The sequence below is a fragment of the Rhinolophus sinicus genome, chromosome 5 (genome assembly GCF_057876585.1).
Source record: "Rhinolophus sinicus isolate RSI-liver-muscle chromosome 5, RSI-T2T, whole genome shotgun sequence".
Lineage (NCBI taxonomy): Eukaryota > Metazoa > Chordata > Mammalia > Chiroptera > Rhinolophidae > Rhinolophus > Rhinolophus sinicus.
In genome coordinates this window covers 15082842-15108771 of record NC_142505.1, presented here as the reverse complement: position 1 = coordinate 15108771, position 25930 = coordinate 15082842, and the positions used below count along the sequence as shown (strand labels likewise).

General features: G+C 42.5%; 1 protein-coding gene across 3 annotated transcripts in view; it reads left to right on the top strand.

Annotated features, from left to right (window-relative positions):
- STAC (SH3 and cysteine rich domain) overlaps positions 1 to 25930 on the top strand; it is a 135373-nt gene that overhangs the window by 45245 nt on the left and 64198 nt on the right. For 2 of the 3 annotated variants that reach the window (XM_019727663.3, XM_074312640.2), the window contains exon 2: positions 10207 to 10483. In XM_019727663.3, coding sequence (XP_019583222.3) covers positions 10207 to 10483 — 277 coding nt within the window. The remainder of the gene's footprint in view (positions 1 to 10206; positions 10484 to 25930) is intronic. The other variant, XM_074312639.2, reaches the window with a different exon arrangement.

Below are 25930 nucleotides of genomic sequence, written 5' to 3'. Positions count from 1 at the left end.
TTACTCTTTAAAATAAAAATGTCACAAAAAACAAAGGATAGCTGAGACATTATTCCAAATAAAATGAGACTTAAATATACATGAAAACTAAAAGCAATTAAAAAGTCTGTGAAGAATATTAATGCTATGAAGAATATTAATTTCAAAATTTGAATATGAGTTGCATAGTAGATATAGTGTTGCATCATTGTTAATTTTTTGCATTGTATTTACATAAAAAATATTTTTGTTCTTAGGAGATACACAGTGAAGTATTTAGAGATAAAGGGTCATGAAGTCTATTTATTCCCAAATAATTCCCAAAAAGTAATGATAATACATACTGAATATATAATATATTCAGTAATGATAATAATACCAATGACAATAATAATTGCAATAATATCTATATTTTAGAGAGAACAATAAAAAGCAAATATTGTGAAACATCAATAATTGTCAAATCTGGGTGAAAGGTATTATCAGCATTCCTTGAACAACTTTTGCCAATTTTCTATGGGTTAAGAGATTTTCAAAATAAAAATCTTTAAAAAATAGTAATGAGGGCCTGCCCGGTGGCTCAGGCGGTTAGAGCTCCATGCTCCTAACTCCGAAGGCTGCCGGTTCAATTTCCACATGGGCCAGTGGGCTCTCAACCACAAGGTTGCCAGTTCAATTCCTCGAGTCCCGCAAGGGATGGTGGGCTCCACCCCCTGCAACTAAGATTGAACATGGCACCTTGAGCTGAGTCCCAGATGGCTCAGTTGGTTGGAGCGTGGGCTCTCAACCACAAGGTTGCCAGTTCAATTCCTCGAGTCCCCCAAGGGATGGTGGGCAGTGCCCCCTGCAACTAAGATTGAACAGGGCACCTTGAGCTGAGCTGCCACTGAGCTCCCAGATGGCTCAGTTGGTTGGAGCGTGTCCTCTCAACCGCAAGTTTGCCAGTTCGACTCTAGCAAGGGATGGTGGGCTGCACCCCCTGCAACTAGCAACGGCAACTGGACCTGGAGCTGAGCTGTGCCTGCCACAACTAAGACTGAAAGGACAACAACTTGACTTGGAAAAAAATCCTGGAAGTACACACTATTCCCCAATAAAGTCCTGTTCCCCTTCCCCAATAAAAATCTTAAAAACAACAACAAAACAAAAAAAAAAACACACAGTAATGAGTGTTCTGAAGAGGGTTGGGGAGATAGAGCATTGCGAGCAGAGAAGGCCTCTTGTGAGGTGACCTTTGAGTAGAGACCTGATGGAAGTGAGAAGTTAGCAAACTGTGAAAAGGAAAGAACATTGCAGGAAGGCAGAACAACAGAAGCAAAGGCCCTAACATGCCATGTTTCTGGTGTGTTTCTGGAGCAGCAAGGAGGTTAGAGGGACTGGAACAGAGTAAGTGATGAAGGATGGTAGTCAGAATGGTCAGTGGTGAGATCATGTAGGACCTTGTAGGCCATCAAAAGGATGTTACATGTTATTGTAAGTGCAATGAAAAACTAGTGTATGATTTTTAGCAGAGTACTAAAACAGCCTGACTTCTATCTTAAATAACCACTTTTGTCTACTTTGCAGAAAGTAAAGTACAATGGAGCAAGAAAATAGAATATAACTGACACATTTGTCAGGGAAACCTTGAGGAAGCAGTTGTCTAGGTGAAACAGGATGTCAGATTGGACTGGGAAGATGATGGTGGAGGTGATATGAAGTGGGTGGGTTCTGCATATATTTTGAAAGTCTTGTTGACTACTGTATTGGCTAATGGACTGGATATGAAATGTGAGGGATAAATTGGAGTCAAGGATGATTCCAAGATTTGGAGCCTGATAAACTGGATGAAATGGTATGCCATTTATTGACTTGATGTCTGTAAATGAGGAAATGAGCTGGAGGATTGCTTCCTGATGCTCTTCCAGGACACAGTGTTATCAATTCCATGCCGTTCTCTATAAATATCTAATTTTTCCATATGACCTGCCAAGGTCCCACCATAAACTTAAGGTCCCAGTGCAATCGCCATGAAACACATGAAACAGGACCAGAGTAAACAGATATGCCTCCTGTGATCTGTCAAGGCCACAACATGCATATACCCTGGCTTTGTCCACCAGTAGGAGGAGGTCTGGGAGTGGTGGGGACATGTTAGAACCTGCTCAGAGCCTTCATAGTGCTCTCTCTCTCTCTCTCTCTCTCTCTCTCTCTCTCTCTCTCTCTCTGAGAGCTGACATTTGTACCCTAGAAGATGCTCCCTTCCCTTGCTTGTCCTCAGTCCATCTAAGGGCTCTCCCCTGCTTTTCTGGGTTTCACCCATTCATTGGTCTTGGCTGGCCACGACTGCAGCTCTTCTACCTTGACTGTGTATCACCACCTCTCCCTTCCCCTTTTGAACTTGAGGAATGGAACTTTTCCTTTGGTTTCAGGGTTTAGGGTCAGTAGAAAAACACTCATCTGTCTCCCTGTGCTCCAACCCTTCCCACAGCAGACTGGCCTGCAGTACACTGGCGTCACCCGGGGAAGAAGGTCCCAATCTACCTGCAGGGAACATCGGCAAAAATTCCAGAGAGAAGTAAGGAGAATCAGGCATTTTCCAGGTAGATTGGAATGCCCCTTCAGGGCACAAAAAAAGGCACTGAAGGCTTAGGCATCATTGAAAATCTGGTAGCTGCTCCTAGTGTGTCTGTGTGCCTGGGGCAAACGAGAGGTGACTAGAGATAATGCTGGGCAGGTGGATGGCCCCCATCCATCAGGAAGGGTCTTGTATTCCACAATAAGGAGCCTGGATATAACCTAGAAGTGAGGGGGTCATCAAAGCACTTAAACAGTTGAATTATTTGTTTTAAAGTCAATTCATCCTTCAAGGTTTGAAAGAAAGTCTCTGACTATTTCAGACCCCATTGACGGCTCCCTTTTATGACATTTTAGAGCAGGCAACAGTCAAAACACTCTATCTATCACTTGCTAATATAACTAGAGGGTCTTATGTCACCACTGGATGGTTTTAAGCATTGCTCCTTGTCTCCAGAATTAGATCTTTGACTTCCTATAAGCAGAGACTGTGAAAGGTCTTTCGTGTTCCCTCATTGTGCCAAATTGCCAGAGCTGGAGAAAACTTCGCAACCAGTGAGTCCATCCTCTCCATTAACTAATGGAACCCAAGACAAGGAAATTGAGGGACCCACCCAGGCCACACAGCTCGTTGGTGACAGAGCATGCAATTGATTGTTTTCACTAGCTGTTGCTTTAGTGATACATTCATTAACAACTGGTTTTAGCAGGTGGTTGTGACAAAGCCAGGTAGATACAAGGAGACGATTTCTGACTTAAAGTCACCATCCAAACTAAATCAAATCAGGACCTAGAATATATTGTGTTTGCCTTAAAGGAAATCAGGCTGTGGATGGGTAAAACTGTTGGTGAGAAAGTCAGTCCTCACCATAGACATCACATTTCTCAAGATCCCAATACTCACTCTGACTGTAGAGCCATGGGTAAAATAATAGGGGCGAGTGTGGGAAGAACTCTGACAAACCACAGCATCAGCTGAACTTGGAGTAAATGACGTGAATCGGCATGGCTGATGGAGTGTGAAGGGTGCTAGGTTTCAGAAGCAATTCACAGGGACGGTTATGCTACAGTATGACAAATAACCTGTTTCCTTGTCATCAATTGATTTAATAATAACTTTTCAAAGAGAAAAGAATGAGCATTTCAACTGAAGGCATTGCCTTATGTTAGAAAATCTAAAATGTGAAAAAGAAAAAAAAAAATGTTCGTCTTAAAATCAAAGCTGTAGATCACAAAAAAATGTTCACCTTAAAGATGTAGATCACATATGGGCATCCAGGATGAGACATTTGCTTGCCGGATGTGCTCTGATGACCTCATTTCAATTCAGAAGCAAAAGCCAGTGCATCATTGTGGTCTTAAATAGCAAAAGAGATGTCCATAGGGGCGACTGCATGGTTAAATGACAACAGGCAGGAAACTGAACTGACATGGTGACTGTGCCTCCTGATTTATGCCTGTGTGGGCGGAGACTCATTTCCTCCAAATCCCCCCCTTTCCCACATAGTGCGGACTTTAGATGCTGGCTGAAATGATCAAGCGCGAGCTGGTTAATTAACTTCATGTGCCACTGCAGAACAGACTGATAAATCAATAGGCAGCCACTACAGTCACCTTCAGGCTGTAATTCTCTGTGTTCCATCGCTCTAATGATGCCTGATTTCTGCTCTCCCCCAATTAATTGCCATAGAAGTCGTGCTGAACATGGCAAGCACATGGATTATTGCTAAAATTCCAGCTGGCACCAGGAAGATGAAGCACACCAAGCAGAGGAATTTTACTAAGAAGAGGTCAGGGTGGAAAACCTTCTTGTGAGGGTCTGTTTGGTTTAAGGGGCCTTTGGAGTTAGAGACCCGCTTGTAGAGCTTCATCCTGCAACTTACTAGCCATTTAACTTTGGGTTTCAGTTATCGCATCTGTAAAATGAGATAATAACCTAAAATGGACCCTCGGTGGCATCCTCCCATCCCTCTCCTGTGCATTGCTCATGTCCATTTATTATTTGTTCTCTGAAACAGCTCTTCCATTATCTTCTCTCTCTTCCAACTTCCAATATCTCCTCCCTCCACTTCCCCTTTCCACTCATGCAGGAGATAGACTTGTTTTGGTGTTCACTGAGAAAACAGAAGCAATCAAAAAGAAGATCCACGTCCAACCAGCACCAAGTCTCTCCCTATGCATCTCTTTCCTGATGGATAAACGACCTCATTAATCTAAAGTCTACCCTTCTTCCAATACACTGCATCTCGCCCCCTCTCATCTACTCAAGGACATCACTCTAGCATTTCCTCCCTTTCTCTCTTGTGTCACTGGATTGAAAACATGCTGAAATAATCTTCCATATTTAAGCAATACAAAACAGAAAACCTCTCCTGATGCTACACCCCTCTCCAGCGACTGCCTCTTTTTACTAATCCCCTTTAGAGCAAAACTGCCCATGTTTTACCTCCATTCACTTCCCCTCCAGCCATTCTTTCCTGAAATCGTGTTAGGTTTTCACCTCCACCTCTTCACTGACTCTGGGAAATTCCTGTTAAGGCTACTGTCAAGGTCTCCTAAAGACATTCCTTTTGCCAAATGTCATGGCAACCCCTACACCTCATATTACGTGACTTACAAGCTTCATTTGATGCTGCTGATTATTCTCTCTTCCCAGAATTATTTTCTTCCCTTAGATTCTAAAACATCCCTCTCGTTCATCCTTCTCTTTTCTCACTAGGCCCGCCTTCTCAGATTTCTTTATTTGTTCTTAATCTCCCTGAGCTCTAAATATTGGCATGTTCCAGGGCTGTGTCCTCAGATCACTTTTCTTCAGTGTCTGCACTCACTATATAGTGATTTCATCTAGTCTCTTGGCTTCAAACACTATCTATATGCTCATGACTGCAAGGTGTGTTACTGCAGCGTGGACCTGACCCCTGAATCCCAGAATCAAACATCCAACTGCCTACTTGGCAGCACCGTTTGAATTCAAAGTAAGCATTTCAAACTTAACTTACCCAAAACTCCATTCTGCTCTCTACCCCACTCCCTGCACCAACCTGTTTCTTCTCCAGTGTTCTTTCTTTCAGTAGGTGGTTCCTCTGTTGACCACGTTGCTCAAGCCAAAACACTTCAAATCATTCTTCACTCCCTTCTTGGCCTCATACTCCACACTCAATCCCTCAATAAACCCAATTGGTTCTATCTTCAAAACATGCCCCAAATTCAACCATGTCATACTATAATTATATTTGGTCAATCCAAAATCTCACCAGGATAATTGCAAGAGTCTCCCAACTGGTCTCCCTGCTTCCATCTTTTCCTCCTATAGTCTATTTTCCACTCAACAGCCAGGGTAACCCTTTTAAAAAGGTCAGGCCCTGTCACTTCCCTGCCCAAAGCCCTTGCCATGACCTGCAAATTCCAGCATGAAGCTGGCCCTCCCTTGATCTCTCTGCCCTTTCTCTCCCTCATCTCTCTGCTCCAGACACACAGACTTCTTGGTGTTCTTCAAATACAACCATCTTGCTCTCTTTTAGAGGCTTTTGTCCTTGGTTTCCCCACTACCCAAAAAGCTTTTCTCCAAAGGAACTAAACCTTCACTTCCTTTATGTCTCTGCTCCGATGTTACCTGTCAGAGAAGCGTTCCTTGTCACCTTCTAAAACAGCCTAGCTCTGCTTTTATTCCCTTCATAGCCCTTATTCCTACCCGAATTTATATTATTAATTGTTTATTTTCTATTTCCACTCACTAGATGTTAAAACCTTAATGGGAAGGATTTTACTTTTTCCACTGCTGTATCCCCAAAGCCAAGGGCTGTGTCTGGCTCATAGTAGTAGCCCAACAAGTATTTACTGAATGAATTATTTTAATAAGTGAATGAATGAATGTTCCCTTACTCATAGGGTTGCTGGGATGATTACATGAAATAAAGTAATTCGAGAGGTTTCTAGTACATGGTAAAGTACTCAAAACTATCTGTTTCATTTACCATTATTATTATAAATAGAATGGAGCTGGGCTGTGGCAGTGGTGCGTGGAAGCTATTCATTTTGTGACATCTGCTATTATCGGAATTTGCTTCTATTTCTGCGTTTCATATGTTCCCATCTGGCCTCTGCTCTTTTAGGGATAATTGGAGAAAGCATGTTCCTTTGAGCTCACTGCTCAGACTTTGTTTAACTTGTAGGAATTTCTTTTAAGCTGTCCACTTGAATAAGAAATGCCACATTGGCTTCCAAGGCCAATTCTCCAGTTCTAGAAGCAGGCAGGCTCCAAAGGTCTCTGACACAATTTCCAGCCACATCCCTCAGGGCAAGAAAAATATTATGGGTTTTTTGTCATCATACTAAACTTCTGGGGAACACAGAATACCACGTGTGACGGAAGAGTTACATGAATCACACAAGCACAGGAGAGAGACCAGAGTACGTGTATGGAGGCGTCACCGCATTGCTTTCCCTGAATTGGCAGCAGAAGCCCATACAGAGATGTCTGATGCTCCCCTTTGATAAAGAAGACATGCCCCTTTGTAATTTTTAAGAACTCTGAAACATACAAAATTAAGGCAATAGCTCCCCAAAAGCAGGTTTGTTTTCCCACTCCACATCCCTTCCCACCCTCACTGACCACCAGAAGTAGTTCCATCCCCCTGGGGATGAGGGGTAGGTCTCCTCTATCCCCACACCCGTCCTCTGTCAGTGTACCAGCATGGGGTTTAGAGGAAGGCAGGTTTCATTTTGAACCTTGGTCTTTACTCACATAAGCTGTATGACGTTGGACAAGTTTCTTAACCTCTCTCAGTCTCCATTTGTCCAGGGGGAAATAACCAAGTCTTCCCTGAATGATTGGGAAGATGCAGAGGGATCACCTGGTAAAGCTAAGACCTAGCTCCACACTCCCAGCTCCCTCCTTCCCTGTTCTTCCTTCTCATCCTCCTTCCATGTTTATCATGTAGAATTCTCAGCTCTCTCATATGTTATCTTCGGCAACCTTCACGAACGTGCCCTGATACAATCAGAGGAGGTGTTACTGTTCTATTTTTGAGACAAACGTAGCCAATTTATTGAACCATCTGAACTCCATGGGGGAAAAACAGAAAATGACTTCATCCTATGTGATGCTATTCGTTTTGATAAACCTCTCTCGTCCTACTTTGCACAACCCACAACAAAATCTTGGCACACTCCTTAACTTCCTGGTCACTTGAACTTATTAAAATTTGTCTAAAATAAAACTCTGATCTCCCCTCCTGTTTAAGTTTCCCCTCCTCCAGCCCCAGTCCAGTGGATAGCCAGAAGGACTTCAAGCGTAGAAAGTCTGTTCTGCTCTTTGCTGCTTTCAGGTCCTCACCTCGGATTGACTCAGTCTCAGAGAGTGATTGTTTCATGTCTCCTTCTCACTTAGCTTTGCTGGAGACAGAAGGTCCTCTTCAAAATAAATGCTGCGCTTCCAGGGGCTCGTGACTCCATTCTCTTATATCAGTCAGGATACGCTTGATCATGGTACAGCAACAAACAACTCCAAAATTACTCCTTTCTCCGCCTTCAATAGCTCCGGCTCCTCTGCTGGGTTTGGGCTGTAGGGCAGAGGGAATGAGACAGAAGAATCTTGGCTGGCCCACCGTTTTTGACCTTTCCACGTAGGATGTTGCTTCTCTCGCTAGCCCTTTTTGGCTGGTGATGTCCCAATGCTAGTCCCAGGGGAGCTTCTCTAGAGGAACCTGCAGGCCTCCCCCCATATGGCTTCCTGAAGTAGAAAGCTGGCTTCACACAGCCATAGCCAGCATCAGATGGGCAACAAAGTACAATCACAACCCGTGCAAGGAAGGTGGGGAGAACAGCATTGTGTTGTGTATGCACAATAGATACCCAACTTAACAGTTTAAGAGACCAGCCATCTCTTTAGCTGATGGTCTGTGGGTGACAATTTGAGTAGGACTCAGCTGGACAGTTCTTCTGGTCTCATCCAGACTCTTTTATTCCCTGCAGGGAAGCAAAGCAGGTGGCTTTGCTTCTGGGGTCTCCCTTGAATGCTGGGAAGTAACTGGGGCATGTGTGTCTCTCGTCATCCTTCAGGCTAAGTTGGGTTTGTTCATATGGCAGTTTGGCACATTTCCAAGAGGGTCGGTGGAAGCATGCAAGGCAGCTGGCAGTCTGGGCTTGGAACTGGCTTAAAGTTGCTCCTCCCACTTTCTCTTGGTCAAATTTCCCAAACCAATAAGATTCGAGGAGTGAGGAAACGTGCTCCATCTATGATGGGAGGAGCTGCAAAGTCACATTGCAAAGGGGAATGGGGAAGGGGAAGGTAGAGAACTGTAGCATGTTTGCAGTCACCCCCCAGCACTACAGACAACATCTGCCTGATCTTCTTAGGGAGAAGTTGGGGCGGGGGGGTAACGCAGAAGTGGCTAGGCTTGGCAAGGCCAGACCAACTCACCTTGCTGTCCTGTAGGGGTGTCTGACCCCACGTGAGAATAATGTATGTAGCGCCTTTTTGTCTGCAGCTTTAGGCCGCAGACATTCATTCCCAGCAACAGGCCAAGTCCCCACGGATATTCAATTCCAAAAGGATCTACCATGAAGGCAAAGTGACCTATTAAAGGCCAGACAGAGACTAAGTGGTTTCTTTCTTTTATCTAGGCAGAGGGGCTGATGATAAAAACGCAGAATAAATACCAGAGACTTTTAACAGGCCACTGTGGCTGAGACGGACAGAACAAGGTGGACATTGGTGCAAACTGTCATTAGGATCCAGAATGTGCCCCTCCCTGGAGCTCACGACACTGGGCTCTTCTGCAAATTTAAGAACAAAAGAAACTTCATGAAGGGTTTTAAACAACAGTTTCAATGACTCACATCTGTGTTTCAGAAAGATCCATCTTGCTCCACCGTGAGGGCTGAATTGGAGGCATAGACTAAATCAAAACCAGACTTTTGGAAGTTAGTACTTTTCCAAACCCATTTTGGTGACTCTTCATGGGTCCCAAGGCAAAGGAGAAATGGTCTAATTCGCCAAATGGCCAAAAACAAGCGGCAGGGCAGGGGGAAGAGTAGAGAAAGTCAGATGGATAATTCCACACTGTGTCCTCAAACACACACACGGACACGCGTGCACACAGGTTACTTAGCCATGTGCTTCAGACCCAAGCAGGCTTGGGAGTTTCCGGTGTGTGTTCTGTGGCTGGTTTAGCCAGATTGATCCTGAGTTTGACAGTGGCTTCTCCTGCTGTGCTGTGTATAGAGACACCTGACCGTTAAGTGACCATAAAAGAGAAAGGCCAGCAGAGGTCCCTGCATTACAGATCCAGCCTTTGAGCCCAGGCGTTTGTACACTTAATAGTTCCAATGATTCAAATTCAAAAGACAAATGGTGTCAAAAACTCAGTGTCATGGGATATTTTGACACCCCATCGGTGGGACCACAAGGAGGCAGAGGAGAAGCAGGGGCAGAAGCAAAAGCAGCATCATGGCACCTCTTTCTATAGTCTCGCTTGGCAGGGTGGGGTGGGCAGCAGCAGAATTCCCTCTAGGCACTAACATCACCCCACCAACACAGGGGCACATATGAGCCTCCTGGGGTCTGAGGGTGTCAGTGGGAACAGAGAAGTGCCTGGAGCAGACCTCACCCCCACAGCATCAGTCTGCACGATTGATTGTAAGAGAGTCTGTTCTGTCATTGCATTGCAGCTCCAGAAACTAAAACGGTCACTTTCTTTCAAGACCAAGAGTCTACGGAGCAAAAGTGCTGACAACTTCTTCCAGCGAACCAACAGCGACGTGAAGCTGCAAGCAGACATGCTGGCGGAGGTCAGCCCCAGCTCCAGCCCGCTCCCTGCCCCTGGAAGCCTGACGTCCACGCCCACCAGGGCTGGCCTGCACCCAGGCAGTGGCAAGGCGCATGCCTTTCAGGAATACATCTTCAAGAAGCCCACCTTCTGTGACGTCTGCAACCACATGATTGTGGGTAAGGCTTTCCCCCACCCCTTCCTCCAGGCCCCAGAACAACCCTGGAAAGCCAAGGGAGAGTGGTGTACCATGGGTCCAAGTACGAGCAGACAGACTCTGTACCTCAGAGACATACATGCAGGAGGATTATTTGGGAGTGTTTTGGGGGAACAGTATTTGTGAATAGGTAAGGAAGCAGGACTAGGCAGAGGGTTGTGCTATCGTTGTAACAAAGCCATTCTGCCTCTGCACACCCAGGAAAGGGTATCCGGTCAGGGCACAAATAGTGTCCATGACAACAATAGAAGAAAACTTTGGCTGATCACAAGACTGGCTTCTGTGGATTCCTTCCCATCCTGGCTCTGATGCCAGTCACGCGACGGTTGGCTTCCAGCTGATGGCTTTGTAATGTCACATTACAAATGAGAGGCCTTTTCATTCAGGGTGGGCAAAGAGATACCTTTCTGTTTGATGCATAGAGTGGGAGGACAATGACCCATGTTTTGCTCCTGGATATTCCTGTGTCATAATCAGCCCTCATCCTTCCCAGATAAAATAAGATGAGGAAGTGAGGATGGTTGAAAGAGTATGAGTATAGAATCAGAAGGCCTGGATTGGAGCCCCATGCAGTTGGTGACCTAGCGCCAGCGACTCAGCTTCTCTGAACCTGTGTCCTCTCCCGGGTTCCACTCCCGGGTTCTGTATGGATTAATGAACTGGCAGAGGGGAAGTACCAGGCACCTCGTAGGCTCTCAGTAAAGAGAGCCCATTGGGGTTGGTATAATTATCACTATTATTAAAGGAGAAAATAGTCATTACTCTCCTTGAAACGAAGAGAGATATTCGGAGGGTAAACCAAATTAGTTTACAGAAAAAAAAATTAAACTTAATAGGCATAACTATTTCAAAAAGTAATGTTGACATAAGTAATTAGCCCCTCACCTACATACCAATGTTTTGCATACACTTTAAGGATTATCTCTAATTCTGCATTTCGTATTTTATGAGCAAGGGGGTGTTTAGAAGAGAGTGATCAGAATGCTGCGTGGTATGTCAAAATAAAATTGTGAGTAAACCCTGGGAGTTTGCTGTGGGAAAGTCTAAGGAGGTGCAGCTGTGTTTCAAAATACAATCCTAGAAGAGTCAAAAGACTCATTCTGTGTGGCTGTAGAGCGAAGGGTTAGGAACAAGGGGTAAAGTTAAAAGGCAAATTTCACTGAGAATCTAACCATCTAACTGATACGCTTGACCTGTAATTGAATGGCTTGCCTTGTGAGCAGTGTGTGGTTTAACTTCTGTCAGGCACAGGTCATCTCAGAGGTGTTTTCTTATGTAAGTAACTGATACTCTTTGAAATGAGACTTGGAATGGTTGTTGCTTCCTACAGAGGCCAGTGTCTGTCATCACTGAACTTGGAGAGATCAGTGGTTTCCGGTACGGCCAGGAAGGCAAGGTTCTGCAATTCCCTTCACCCTTGACCAAGACCCAGTTAAGGAGAGGGATATTCAAAGTGGGGTGCAATGCCAGCCCCTTTTGCGACCATACACACAAGGCCTTTCCTCATCTTCAGAAAACCATTATCTACTCACATTCTCATTTTCTAGTTACTATTATTCATGTTCTTCCTTCAAACAGGCCCCATGTAGGAACAGTGCCGGGTTAGTCAGGATTTCCACAACAATGCTGCATCACAAAGACTCTAAAGCTCCAGCACTTAAAGTAGCTTTCTTTTACTCTTACTTAGGCATCATCAAATCAGCTGGGGTTTGGCTGATCCAGACTCAGCTCAGTCACTTCGTCTTCTCCTGTTCCTTATTTCTTACTCTTTCCTTGGACCAGTGGGCTAACCATATCATGTTCTTCTCATGGCAAGGACAGGTGGAAGCATACAAAGCTTCTTAAGGCCTTCAATTAGAGATGACACTGTCGCTTCTGCTAGCATTCCACCGGGATACGGGCCAAGCCCATGTCAAGGGATGGAGAAGTGTACACTCAAAGCCGTCTGGCAAGGGGCACAGGTACAGGGAGGGGTGAAGAATGGGGTCAACAATTCAATCTACCACCGTGCAGAGCTTGGCCTCTGGATTACTAACTTTCTTTGTTTGGTTGACTCCGCTAAGTCTGGAGCCATACCGCCCTTCCACTTCACTTCCCCATCTGGAAGTAACGCCTGGCATCTGACTCTGAGCATGGTGGGGAGGGGTTCTCACCATCTTCCATGTTCAGAGAACTTAGGGAATTTGGTTACCAACTTAGTTTTTGTATCTGCCTTGTTAGCTTCTCAGTCTGATGCATCCCTTTCAATTCCCACACAAATTTCCACCAGGCCTTGTCAAGGCAGTGCTAATGATAATGCTTAAGTAGGTGATGAAAAGTCTGTGTTTTCAATCTCATTGTGACCAGTGTGAAAAGACAAACAGAACATGTTGTTTTTAAATGATTAATGAAATGAGTTCACCTCTGAGGAATGTCACAACTATTACTCTAAAGAGGATTCTAGATACACCTCAAGTACAGCAACAATTTTGAAAGATTATTTTGAAAACTCACACACACACACACACACACACACACACAAAACATGCCCTGTGCTAAAGAGAATTACACTATACGTTTCTTCATCACAATTAAATATACATTGCAGCTTTCTTTTTATCTTAAAAAAAAAAAAAGAGGGAAAAAATAGTCACCAAGGCATGCTGCTCTTTTCAAAGATGAAAACAAAGTAAACCAAATAGTAGACTCCTTCTAGGAAAGAAGAAAGGGATTCAAGAGGCAGTGTGAGGCAGGAGGGAAAGGGGAGAGAAAAAAGGCAGGAAGGAGGAGGTGAGGAGAGGAAGAGAAGTGAGGTGAAGTAGCGGTTGATAAATGTTTTAACTTCCTGAAACAATGCATAGGGCTTTGTAATCTGTAATAACGGAGAACAGTTGATCTCCCCCTTCTCACTTTCTTTACTCTTCAAACCTAGTCTCCTGTCTCTACATGTATCACCTGAAGATTTGTTTCTTCTAGCCACAGGTCATCTTCATATTCTAAATTCTAGGGAAAGACCACCTGCTATTAACCTCTTAGAATGACATTTAGGAAAACATATTAAAGCAGTTGTTTCTTTTTTTCCTTTCAACTAAGAACCAAAGGTTATATAATGATGGCCAAGAAAAATCAAATATCATTGGTGCACTTTCTAGTGGATGGATAATTGTTTAAAAATAAAAGGAAACTTGCATCCTCACTGTCTAGGATTTCAGAGTTGAAATGGACACTCAGAGTTGGATTTACAAGGTCTCGCGTTGGGCATTGCCTGACTGCCTGTGCCTGAAAGCTGGAAAGGCTACACACTTGCCACAAGAATGGGACCACTAAAGGTAGACCAGGACCCCAGCCTCATTCCCTGCCTACCCATTTATAATTTCCCTAGCTGCTTTACTCTGTAACTCATTCTCTATTGCCCTTGGACTTCACACCTGAGATTACTCCTCCCCAGTTGACCCGGGTCCCAGGTCTCTTGGGTTCAGCAGGCCCTGCAGCATGCCTTCCTGCTCGTCTAATCTTGCCTCCAGGACATTGCTACCCTTTATGATCACCTCCTTAGACTATTCCTTTGCCAAACATTTGGTCACCTATGAAAGCCAAAGGTGATCAACTCAAGCTTTCATGGAGACCCATGAGAAATACACAGTCAAGTGTGCCTGTCAATCCCAATGCTAGATGCCCCAGCCTTTGAGTCAACAGGACCCAAGACCTAGCTTTACACTAGGAGAATCCTCTTGTACTTTGTTAGATAAACATACTTCTTCCACCAAGCACATCCACTCTTGCCATCTTTAGGCCTTGACAATGGGAATTAGGGGTGGAGTTCTCATCTTCGTTATGCATCAACTGAATGTATTCCATCTATGACATCTGTCATTACATTGAATTAACTGTCTATGATGACTCATTTCGAGAGAGCTTTGTATTTCCTTGTGGTAATGTGCATCTCATTGAAATTTCAAAGACTTGAACAATTCAACATGTGTTAGTTAGTAATGTAACTAACTCAATGCACAAGTCTACTCCATCAATTAAGGAGGCTTTTCCAAGGCACTCCATTCTTCTATTTACTGCCAGATACCTTGTTTCCAAAACTATTTTTAAATTAACAAAATCTTTTTAGTTGGCGTCCACTTAGAAGGTATGGCTTATTAAATGGGCTCATATTTTCTATACAAATATTTAGCAAAATGGTTAGATTTTATTGCCTAAAATTTTAAGTTTCTTTGTATAGTCAGTGCAGACTCAAAGAATCATTCACATTCCACCTGTCCATGTAGCAAGCGCTGGGAGAAATAATGGCTTTGTCTTAGGTAAAAATCCCGGAAACGGGCGTGAGATAGAGATACTTGTGAACATGGTTTGCTGTGGGGAGTGCCCTCAGGAGAAGGGCAATCAGAGAAGAAGGGGGTGCAGGGGGAGGAGCTGAGGACTTGGCCTCAGCTGGAACTGGCGTCAGACTGGTCCCATTCATAGGCAGCTCTGGAGCACAGATATTATATCACCTAGTGGTGCCACCTTGAGACAAAGGAGCTGGCCTTTGTAAACTTCTGTCACTCAGTCATTGGCCATGGCTGCCCCCAGGAGGAAGTGGGGTGTGATATCTCAGGCAAGGAGGACCCCATTTGGCTGAGAACAATTCTCTGAAAAAAAGGGCGCCTGTGAGCCATTAGCAGCCAACACTTACAACATCAGTATGACAATTAAGACCTGGAAAAGGCACCAACAGCACGCTGCATCTGCACGCTCCATACAAGACGCAACTTAAAATCATCTTCCATTAGGAGTGAATTTAAAATGCAGATGGACCTTTGGCATTGCTGTACCTATAACATTGCATTACCATTATAATGAATAATATAACATGAGGAAATATTACATTACACTGAGTCTAGGACCTTTCTGCTCTAATCTTGTTTGACCATTAGTTTAATTGTTTCCTGACCTATTCTGACCTCATCCAATTGCTCAGAAAAGCCAGATCAACCAAACCTTGAATGGAAAAAAAATACACACACACACACACACACACACACACACACACACACACACACACATGACTAAACAAAGCAGTGTTCACTCACCAATGAAGTTGCCTCTTGGTTGGAAAGGCCAAACAGAAATCAAGGGGAATATTAAAAAGCAAATGTCAAATCTGAGTACTCGCAGAATGAAATTAAAACTCTGAGGTGCCATCAATCATTTAACTGGGCAATTGTTTTAGAAGCTTTATAGCTTAATAAGAAAATACAAATGCTCACTAGAAATGTTTCTTAAATTTAAAATCCTTTCTTTGGAGCCATGTTATGTGTCCATCTTAAAATGCAGTGTGCAAACGCCAGTGGTTTTTCCAACAGGGTTGCTAATAATCTCTAGTGTCTTCACTGTTGAACAATAGCACTAACTTATCTGCTGTTTTTCTATTAGAGGACAAAAGTACAATGTAATGCCCAGTACAACAGAACATCATTTCTTTATCTTCTTTGCTTATCCAACCCCCTTGAGAGAATCGTGTTAATCCTAGAAACAGAATGTTAAGTGAAAGTAAGAAAATGGAGCACAGTTGGGCTAAGGAGATGGTGACTCTACCAGATGAGGAATGTCTGCAGGAGTTGGCAACGTTTGGCCTGGAGAAGACTTGGCAGAACATGATCTTTGTCTTCAAATAGCTGAAGAGAGCTCATCTAGAAGAGGATTTAAACTCAGCCAGGGCCCCAAGGGTGCAATGATGGGTGATACAGTGAGGCAGTTCAAGACAATAAAAGGAAAAGCTTCTAAAAGGAAAAAAGCTTCTAAATGCTTCTGGAAGTAGGCTCCCTAGATTTGGGGAGGAGGGATTTTCCACGGTAAAATATATGTTTAGAAAATGCTGTGCACTCTACTCCTTTAGTTATTCATAGCACACTTTAGCATTTTGAAGCCCTGCTGTCCTGAAAACAACCAGGTGTTATCAATGGAGAACAGAGGCCGTGGAGCAAATGGATTATAACTAAAGAGTTCTCCCTCCTAATGTCTATTTGTCCCTAATTCTGCTTGGCTGCTATTGAACACTATGTGGCAGGTATTTCTTTGATGTAAATCATTCACAAAGCCTTTCCAATGCCTGCAAAAGCAAATTCATTAAAGAGTTATTGAGATGTCGATTCAGGCCCAGTGTTCCCAGAAAATATTATACCCAGCACCGTTCAATTAAAGGGACACAAAATACTTTTAAGCCACCATCTTCTATTAGTTTCCTGAAAAATAATGCCTGCTGCCATGTAATGTTTATTTTAAGAAATCTCTCACTGCAAATTACATAAATGAAAAAGTAAACCGTATGCCTTCCAGCAAAGATGGAATAGAAATGGATGTTGGTGAGCTCCAAGGAAGGACGTATCTTAAAGTCTCACACAGAAATGGAAGCAATGCCTGTTAGGGGCTAGTTATGCTCTGGGGCAGAACATGGGACCAGCATGTCATCACTTTGAAAATGTGAAAATCCTTGACCTGCTGCCACAAGAGAAGACAGGATGAGAGGAGGTGGAGAGGACTACCGGTGTTACTGTATTTCTCCCCACACTCCCTCAGACATCCTATTCCGTGTGGAAGGTCCTAATATTATTTTCCGAGCCCATTTTTCTGTGCCCTAGTGTTTTGCTCTTCCTTCTGGAACATATGGGATACCTTTCCTTCCTGTTCCATCTCTCCATCTATCCCAGTCCCACATGTATAAAGACCCAATTAATATGCTTTCTCCAGTTCTTGGGTGACCACTTGTTTTCTCTGAACTTGCATGCCACTTCCCAAACAGATTAGACTTTGGTGAGCTACTTGAAGACACAGTCAGCTCTAACTTATGTGTCTATTCCCACAGCAGCTAGCTCAGCACACACCTGGCACTTAACGAGCATTTAAAAATAGTAATTAGTGAGTGGGAAAAGAACATAGTCTGCCTTCAAATACTAACCAACAGAAATAGAAGTGAATTAAAAGCAATATAGGAGGAAAACATGGAAGAATCTTTAATTCTTCTGAAAGTCATTCCCAAGTTTATCCAGGCTGCCCAAGGGCTACCCTTGGGCAGACTCAAGTCTGCCCAAAAGGAAGCTTGACACAGCTCGGTTTTCTCATCTGTCATCTTTCTCTTCATTTGTGTTGCACAATTTAATGCAGAATTACTCAGTGTACAAAGGCACATCACAGGGGTATCTTCATTGTAAATTATATCCCTATCAAATAAAATGACATCCTATCCTGTTTAATATTTTTGTCATGAATCCCACTGTGATAATCTTCCAACTTGGTTTTTTAAATGTTTGCCTGATATGACTTTAACTTTACACCTTTGCTTGTCATGTTGTCTAAGTGCTTCTTTTGAAAATATACTTCATTGCATCTTAGATTCCTCCTTTCCCTCAACCTGAATTTTCACTCTTAAACAGAAGAGGATTATAGATTTGCATTATTTGCTATGAGTGAAATATTTGGCTTTCCTTCTGTCTATTACTACATGATTTCTATTTTATGTTTCTCGTTTTCTCACATTGTGTGTGTGTGTGTGGTAGCAGTGTCTGGTTTATGTGTTCTTTCCTATTCTAACCTCCTGTGTTTTGGAAGATGTATAATATATTCTTCTCCTAATGAGGTTTTCAAAAAACACTATTCTACATTTCTCAAGTTATAAAAAAGTAAAAATAAATATTATATTTTGACGCCTCTGTTATTCCAGATAAGCTCACAACACTTTTAATCCCAACTCCTACCTCGCCACCAATAGTATTTCTACTCCTTTTTTTGCAAATTAAATATAGCACTCTTGTCAGTCCAGATTTTTATTGTTATTCCAATGTTTTGCAATTCAGACCTTTGAGAATAAATCTTAAGATATGTGTATATTTTATAACAAGATTTATATATCTATTTAGACATTTCTAGTTCTGATTTCCATATTTACCACCAGTTCTACTATTACATAGCATCTCCACTCTTAAGCTCTTATTTTTGCCTTCTTTCTCAGTTATTCAGTGTATATTTGCAGTAATATTTTTCAAGAAGTGAGCACGAGCACCAAAGGCATGGGGAGGAAATTGCCATGGGCCACACTTGCTTGGCTAATGAATCTCTTACAGATTGGGGCTGATTGGTGCAGAATCCAACTCAGGGCTTCTGGCAGCTTCCACTTCATGTCCCTCAGCCATATTCTGTGGTTTTATGTTCTTGCCCACTTTGCTTTTGCTGAAGCTAGTAGCACATTGTCCCCTTCCATATTAGTCCATGAAATCGAAAGATTGGGAACTGCTGCTTTATGATAATAATTAAATCATCTGTCATATCCTCCACTACCCCTAAAAGGCATTTTGATTGTGAAATTTTATTTTCTGCTTCCCTATATTTCCCATGAATTCTCCCATGTTTTTTTAAATTAAATTTATTTAATTTAATCCAAGTGTACATTTCTATAACACATCATCTGTATATTACATTGTGTGCTCACCACCCAGAGTCAGTTCTCCTTCCATCACCATATATTTGACCCCCTTTACACTCTTCTACCACCCCCCTCCCCACTTACCCAGATATTTTTTTAAATTTCTTCTTTTGACTCATTTATCATTATATATGGTTCTCTTGTATTTTATTGTCAGCCAAAAGCAGATGTTGTCTATAATTGTCTTTTTCGACATAGTACATAACCCTTCAAAATATGTCTTCTCTTATGGCATTTTTGAAATGAGTAAAGACAATAGGTTATGTAATACCGTCACATGGCAAATGTGACAGCATAGAGTCCAGAGGGCAGAGGCTATGATGTGTCGTGTTCACTGTAGTATCCTTAGCACTAAGCCAGCACCGATTCTGTAATAGTTAGTTGTTCAAAATGAATTTGTTGAGTGAATGAATGCTTAGCCAATGAGAAATATTTTATCAGAATTATGATTCTGATTATGTTTATTGTACACAAAGCAAAATATTCAGAATTAAGAAGGAGGAACTCTGGATAATCCCCATAATAAATTATCCATTAAACACCGAGTGCCAGGCCCTGTGCCGATATCTAACATCATCATAAATTCAAGTGAGGCGACTAAGAGGTAGCGAAAGGAAAGGGAACAAAAGTTATATAGAAACTGGAAGAGGTAAAAAGGAGTTCCTGCCACTTTAAGCTGAAACCTGTTGGGCCTCCCTCCACAATACTCTGCAGTGTTCAGAGGACAAGGTATGTCTAATAGGCCTCAGGATGCTCTCACTGGCCTCCCAAGGGCATCCCATCCCCTACCCTCATCCAGTTGATCAGGCTGGGATGTCCTGCAGCCAGACCACTGATGGGAGAATAGCTGAACCCCATCTGGGGGACCAGTTTGGGGAAGTCAGGAAGCCAAAGGAACTGTCAGAGTCTGGTTAGTCTCAATGATGCCGGTCACACTTCTGCATATGTTCCTAATTCTGTTTTTCCTAATGCACACATATGGTGATGTTAGGAAGACATGGACCCTGCCTCCCTCCTCCACCCCATCATTAAACATCTCATGACTATTAAGAATAAGAAAGGGACCAAGTTCTGAAAAGAGAATCTTTATATGCGTACAGCTTTCCAGAAAATAAAATCTTCCCAAGTTGCCAGACACTACTGCTATCTTATCAATGTCAGAAAGAAAATGCAGAACTTCATTCCTGTGAACTGTTTATTTTACTAGTAATTGACCAAAGTCTTACATGGTCAGATTTGGGTAAAATTGTAAAAAAAAAAAAAAAAAAAGTCAGCCAAAGGAAAGAGACTGTCCCTCTTATTAAATTACAGATCATGATACTTGCAAGTGCTTTGTTGATTTCCTGAATCATGGCATAGAAGGGATCTTTCAGAAAAATAAGTGGGTTTTTTTGCGCCCCAAAGAAGAGATTTGTATTTTGGGAGCCTTTTAAGACCATACTTTAGCAGAAAGAAATGACAATACAGGAAACTATTTTCACTGCATATATAACTGACCAGAAAGGAAATAACGATCATTTAAGGTGGTTTTTTGTTAAATTTTTAGTTATTCCCTATAAGTCACCAGCTAGATGCTATTTAGTAATATCATAGCAAATATATTCTGAATATATATATTTCCATGTTCTTCCAAGACCCACTGGGCTTCATATATTTTCTCCCTGTCCCATCAACCAAGAAATAAAAATGGTGCCCAGGGCAGAAGGAAAGGAGCAGAAATCATTGAAGGTGGAGTTTGGGTGGACAGAGAGTAGGCACTGTGAGTCCTGGATACACTGTGAGGGTTCCTAAACTTGAAGCTGCAAAACTTTGTCCTGACTGTGCTATTGCTGATTCAAGCCTTCCTGCTTGAGATTCAGCCCAAGCCATGACAGACGAATGTAGAGAGGCTGCCTGCCTTTGGACCCACGATTAGCTCTGTGTTTGGAGGCTAGAGCTCTACAGGAATAAGATCTCCAATTATAAATACAGGGAGATAAAGACCTGTTGGGAAATGTGTAGACTGCACTTCCATTCAGTGGCCATAACAGGGAATGATCCACTGACCTACTTTGGAATGGTCACCTTGGTTGTGCAGCCACAGTGGAGAGCACATCATAAAATGATAGAACTGGGCCAGTAGTAAAAAATGGGACAGCTCCCTGTATGTGTCTGAGGCTCAAAGCACCAGAAAGAGGTGTGTGTGTGTGTGTGTGTGTGTGTGTGTGTGTGTGTGTGTGTCTATGGGAGCTACCTGTACATTGTGACCCGGCCATTAAGGGTAGAGGATGGAGGCAAGAGAAATGCATGGCAAAATCCTACTAAAGCATTCTTTCTGTAACTTATCAAACACTGCCTGGTTGTACAATCAGAAAAACAAAGCATAGATTATTTTTTTACATGCTAAGCTTATCTGGAAAGAAAATCCAGAAGCCTATAGCTACCCTGCACACCCCACCCCAACAACATGACAACAAACAAGTTCGTGAGTGCACACCCTTACACATGTGCGTGCATGTATACACCATACACACACTCCCACACTCCCACCTCTACCACACAGGAAATGTGTTTCCATTGACATGACAGGATTATGGTTTAAAAAATTCATACCTACTTCAGCCTGTGCCTGATCCCTTACAATAGGAGATCCAGGTACCATCTTCACCCTGTTTATAATGCCATAAAGAGAAGTAACAAGAATTATATGTTATTAAAACTGAGGAGGGCCAGTGAACCAGCCTGACTGTGTTTGATGCAGGACTATATCACTTTGCATGAGATCAGCCTGATATCTCTGTTTGAAAAGGAGATTTCAAGGAACATTTTCTGAGCACTCATTCTCTCATTTTAAAAAGAAAAATAAAAAAAATACCTATCTGATAGAGTTGGTATAAAGATTAATGAGACAGTACCCCAAAGCAGCAGTGTTCGGTTAGTAGTAATTTTCAAGGCTCTTTGTTTCTCCCTGTTTTCCTGTCCTACTGCCATGGGGGGCATGTGCTGCCCTCTCTCCTGAGATCTAGTCTCTCACTTCAACTGCCAGAACTTTGGGGCTCAGATGCCTTGTCAATGCAAAAATAAATATGTCCCTAGTGGAACAAAGTATCTCCTTCTCCCATAAATCCTGCCACTTGGCTGATGTCTTCTCCTGCAGATGGCACCTGCGTGCTCTCAGCTACCTGGCCAGAGCTGCAAGGCCATCTTTGACTCCTCCCTGCCCCTTCTCTCCAGAAAGCCCATCCATGAGCAAACTATCAATTCTACTTCTGTGATTCCTCTGAGATCAGGCCCCTCCTCCCCTTCCCACTGCTCCCACCCCAGTCCAGGCTTCACACATCTCACATGAAGTGTTGCAAGAGCTTCCTAAATTATATTCTTTCTGTCCATCTCTACCTCCTCAACAACTTTACACATACTTCCAGACCTCTTCCTAAAACAAACTAACATTGAATAACTGCTTCTCTCAGGAGTGCTTGTACTACCTCATTGCCTGAAGAATTACACTCAAGCCCCTAGCTTGATGCTTATTCTAAAACTTTTAGTAGCTGACAAAGGGGGGAAAGTAACGTCTTTGCCCCATCAGATTTGTAGAAGGTGAAATTTCATTCACTACCCTTGACAGTCATCATCAATGGTACCGGTGAACATCTACAAGCGGGTCATTACAAACTAACTCAAAATACAGACCTACAAGAGAGAGTCAGGAGAGGGGGCAGAATGGTGCAATGGGGTCAGGGCTGGTACTTGCCGTCTGGCTCTGCGTTTAGTAGATCACCTGCCCTTAGACAACTGACTTACCTTCTCTCAATCCCAGTGTCTTTCAAATGAGATTGAAAATAACAATAACCACTTCATGGAATTTACTGACAAAGTGATATATATGAATGTTCTTTGTGGACTATATAAAACTTAAAAGCCGTTCACTATTATTAAAGCTATCTTTATATATGAAAGGTTAATATTAATCCAATGCCAACTTCCTTGGAAAGCACTTTGGGGGGAGAGAAGGAGTGGGACATAGATTGGTCAATCCATTCTTGGGAGGTCTGAGGATAAACACAAATTCTCAAGACTTGAGCTAGAAGAACAATTCTGAAGAAAGCAAATGAGAGTGTGAAAACTGCAGACCTTAGAGAAGAGGCGAAGGCAGAGCAGCAGAGATTATTAATACCAGGGTCAGGGGTGTCAAGTTCAGAGATTGCCCAGATAGTCATGAGAAAATGATCATCCAGGAGGGCATCGCCTCTCAGAATTTTAAGCCAAACACACGAAACAGAAGGAAAGCTTGGCGACCCTGGTATCACAATGTGAACTGATGACCCAGAGGGCAAAGGCTATGGACTCCAAACTCAAAGCCCTGAGCCAATCCAACTCCTGTTGCTATTTTTAAAGCTCAGTGCGGGTGAGGGGCGGGGGAACTAGGGAGAGTTTTTCCACTAGTAGTCAAGAACCGAAATAGGAAAGATCAACAGAGGCATTTATAAACAATGAATGCCATTAATTTTTTTAAGCTAAGAAGGGGTTGGAAAAGTTGTAGTATAGCAAGGAGTAGGGAATATAGGGAGGGAAAGATAGCCCAGCAGTCTTCACAATTTTTAGTGGTCCTTTCTGCTTGCTTGATGGCATTTCAAGTCACTGGTGAATTACTATATTAGTGAATTTCCCGGAAAACTTAGAAACCATCTTGTTCAATTGAGCTCATAGTACGGGAGAGATAGGATGGGTTATTTTTAATCAAGTTCCCATGACTGAAGTTCAACTGCGATGGGAAATACGTTCCCCTTTTTGCTCTTTTACAGAAAACTTTCTCACTATTGAGTGATATCTAGAGTTTGGGAGCAGATTAAGCTGTATTGCTCTGATTAAAAAGCTCAAGCTCTTTCTAATACTCCACATTATGAGGACAGTGACAGGTAACCGAGGGCTCCTTTTGGGGATAGTAGGAAAGAGGTCATTGTAAACCCTAGTTTGAGCTGTGTCTGCTAAATTTACCAGCATGGTGCAACAAGAAGACCATTAGACCAAGAGGCTAGACACTAGTATTTTAATACCAGCTCTGCCATGAAGGAGTAGTATAATGTTTGTCAAGTCACTTTGCTTCTCTGAGCCTGAGTTTCTTTATCTGTCAAATGAGAGGGCTGACTAGATATGGGAGGGCAAGTTGGTTTCCATACTAATTGATTGCCAATGATTGCCCAAAGAAGCCTCTAAACCTGCATCATAGCTCAATGAGATAATTATTGTGATTGATTAGTGATGTCTGCCATGTACACAAAATGAAGGGCTTTTTCAACACATACGCTATGTATTTGCTATCCCTAGACTACTGATCTCCAGGGCGGGACTTCTCAAAACTTGAATATGCATGCAGATTGCTTGGAAATCTTGGTGAGATGCATATCCTGATTTAGTGGATCTGGGTTGGGGCCAGAGATTCTACATTCCTTACAGGGTCTCAGGTGATGCCAATGATGTTGGTCCATAGGCCACCCTTTATGTTGCAAGGCACTAAGGTATCTTTCTAACTAAATTCAATGACACTCTTAATTCAGCACATCACTAAGAGCTATGTAGAAGGCCTTAGGTACTTGGGAAAGAGAAAATGAAGTACAGAAATAACAGAGAAGAGAGCTAATTTTAAATTTTCATAAATTTGTTTCTTACTTATTCATTTCATTCTTTCCACAGATACTTCATAAATATGGGGTGCTTATAAATAATTGGGGATACACATGTAAATATGTAACCCAAGAAATATTTAGGTTGATGCAAAAGTAATTGTGGTTTTTGCGATTATTTTTAACCTCTTAAACTGCAATTACCTTTGCACCAACCTAAAGTTCTAGGGAAACTGAAGTAAGAGAACAATAGTTCTACCTGAGGAGGAAGAGGTCAATGAAAGTTCCATAAAGAATGTGGCATTTGAGTAGGGAACTGAAGGATGAATGAGAGTTCACCACTCTTTACCAAACTCATTATAATTCTTAGAAGCACCTTCCGGTGGAGTACAAAGAACCAAAATGTGCCAGGTTTTCTTTAAAAGAAAAAATATAGCAGTCCACTCTTAATTTCTCATAAAATGAAGAGATAGCCTACAGATTTATCCAGATTAGTCACTGTCTCTCTATTCTTTTCATAGACTCCTCACATGGGAAGCACCATATCCAAAAGGCAAATCAGGCGGTTACACTATTTGGCTTTGGTCTGAAATGGTATTTAAAAAAGAGTTCTTGACCAGTTCATCATTGTATCCCCAATTTCCAAATGTGATGGAAATCTGGTACCTTGATGCAACCAGAAAATATAGCTAAAAGGTTTCAGTCAAATCTAGTTGCTTGAGGGGAAGAAATAAATAATTAATTAAAGGACACCAGCCAGTGATGCAATGTCAGGTGTGGAGGAAGTCAGACCTGATTTAGGATTGCAGCTCTCCCACTTACTAGCTATGTAATCCTGGGGAAATTGTTTAAGCTGATCTTCAATTTTCCATCTGTTAAGTGTGGAATAGCAACACAATTCAAAGAACATATGGAAACTTCCTAATCCTTGGTGCACAATCCCCATATCAAGTGGTCCTGCTCCTGCTGGTCTCTCAGTTTTCAGCATTTCAAGAGTAAAGACAAGCAGTTCTTCTGTGTATGGGAATGAAGAAGGAATTTGTAATCAAGAAACCTGGGTTCTAATCTCATCTCTGCACCCTCTTTTCCATTGGCCTTAGACCAAGGACTCCCCACCTCAAGCCTCAGTTTCCTCAGCTGTAATAGAAGGCTGAAAATAATTGTTTATCTACATCCATGGATCTCAACTGTGGAGGGGTTCAAGGTAGGGGTTCCTAGGTAGGAGTTCAAGATGTAGCAAATAAAAAGACAGGACACCCAGTTAAGTTTGCATTTCAGAGAAACAACCAATAATTTTTTAGTATAACTGTGTCACAAGCAATATTTGGGATATAATTATCTCATACAATATTTGAGATATTCC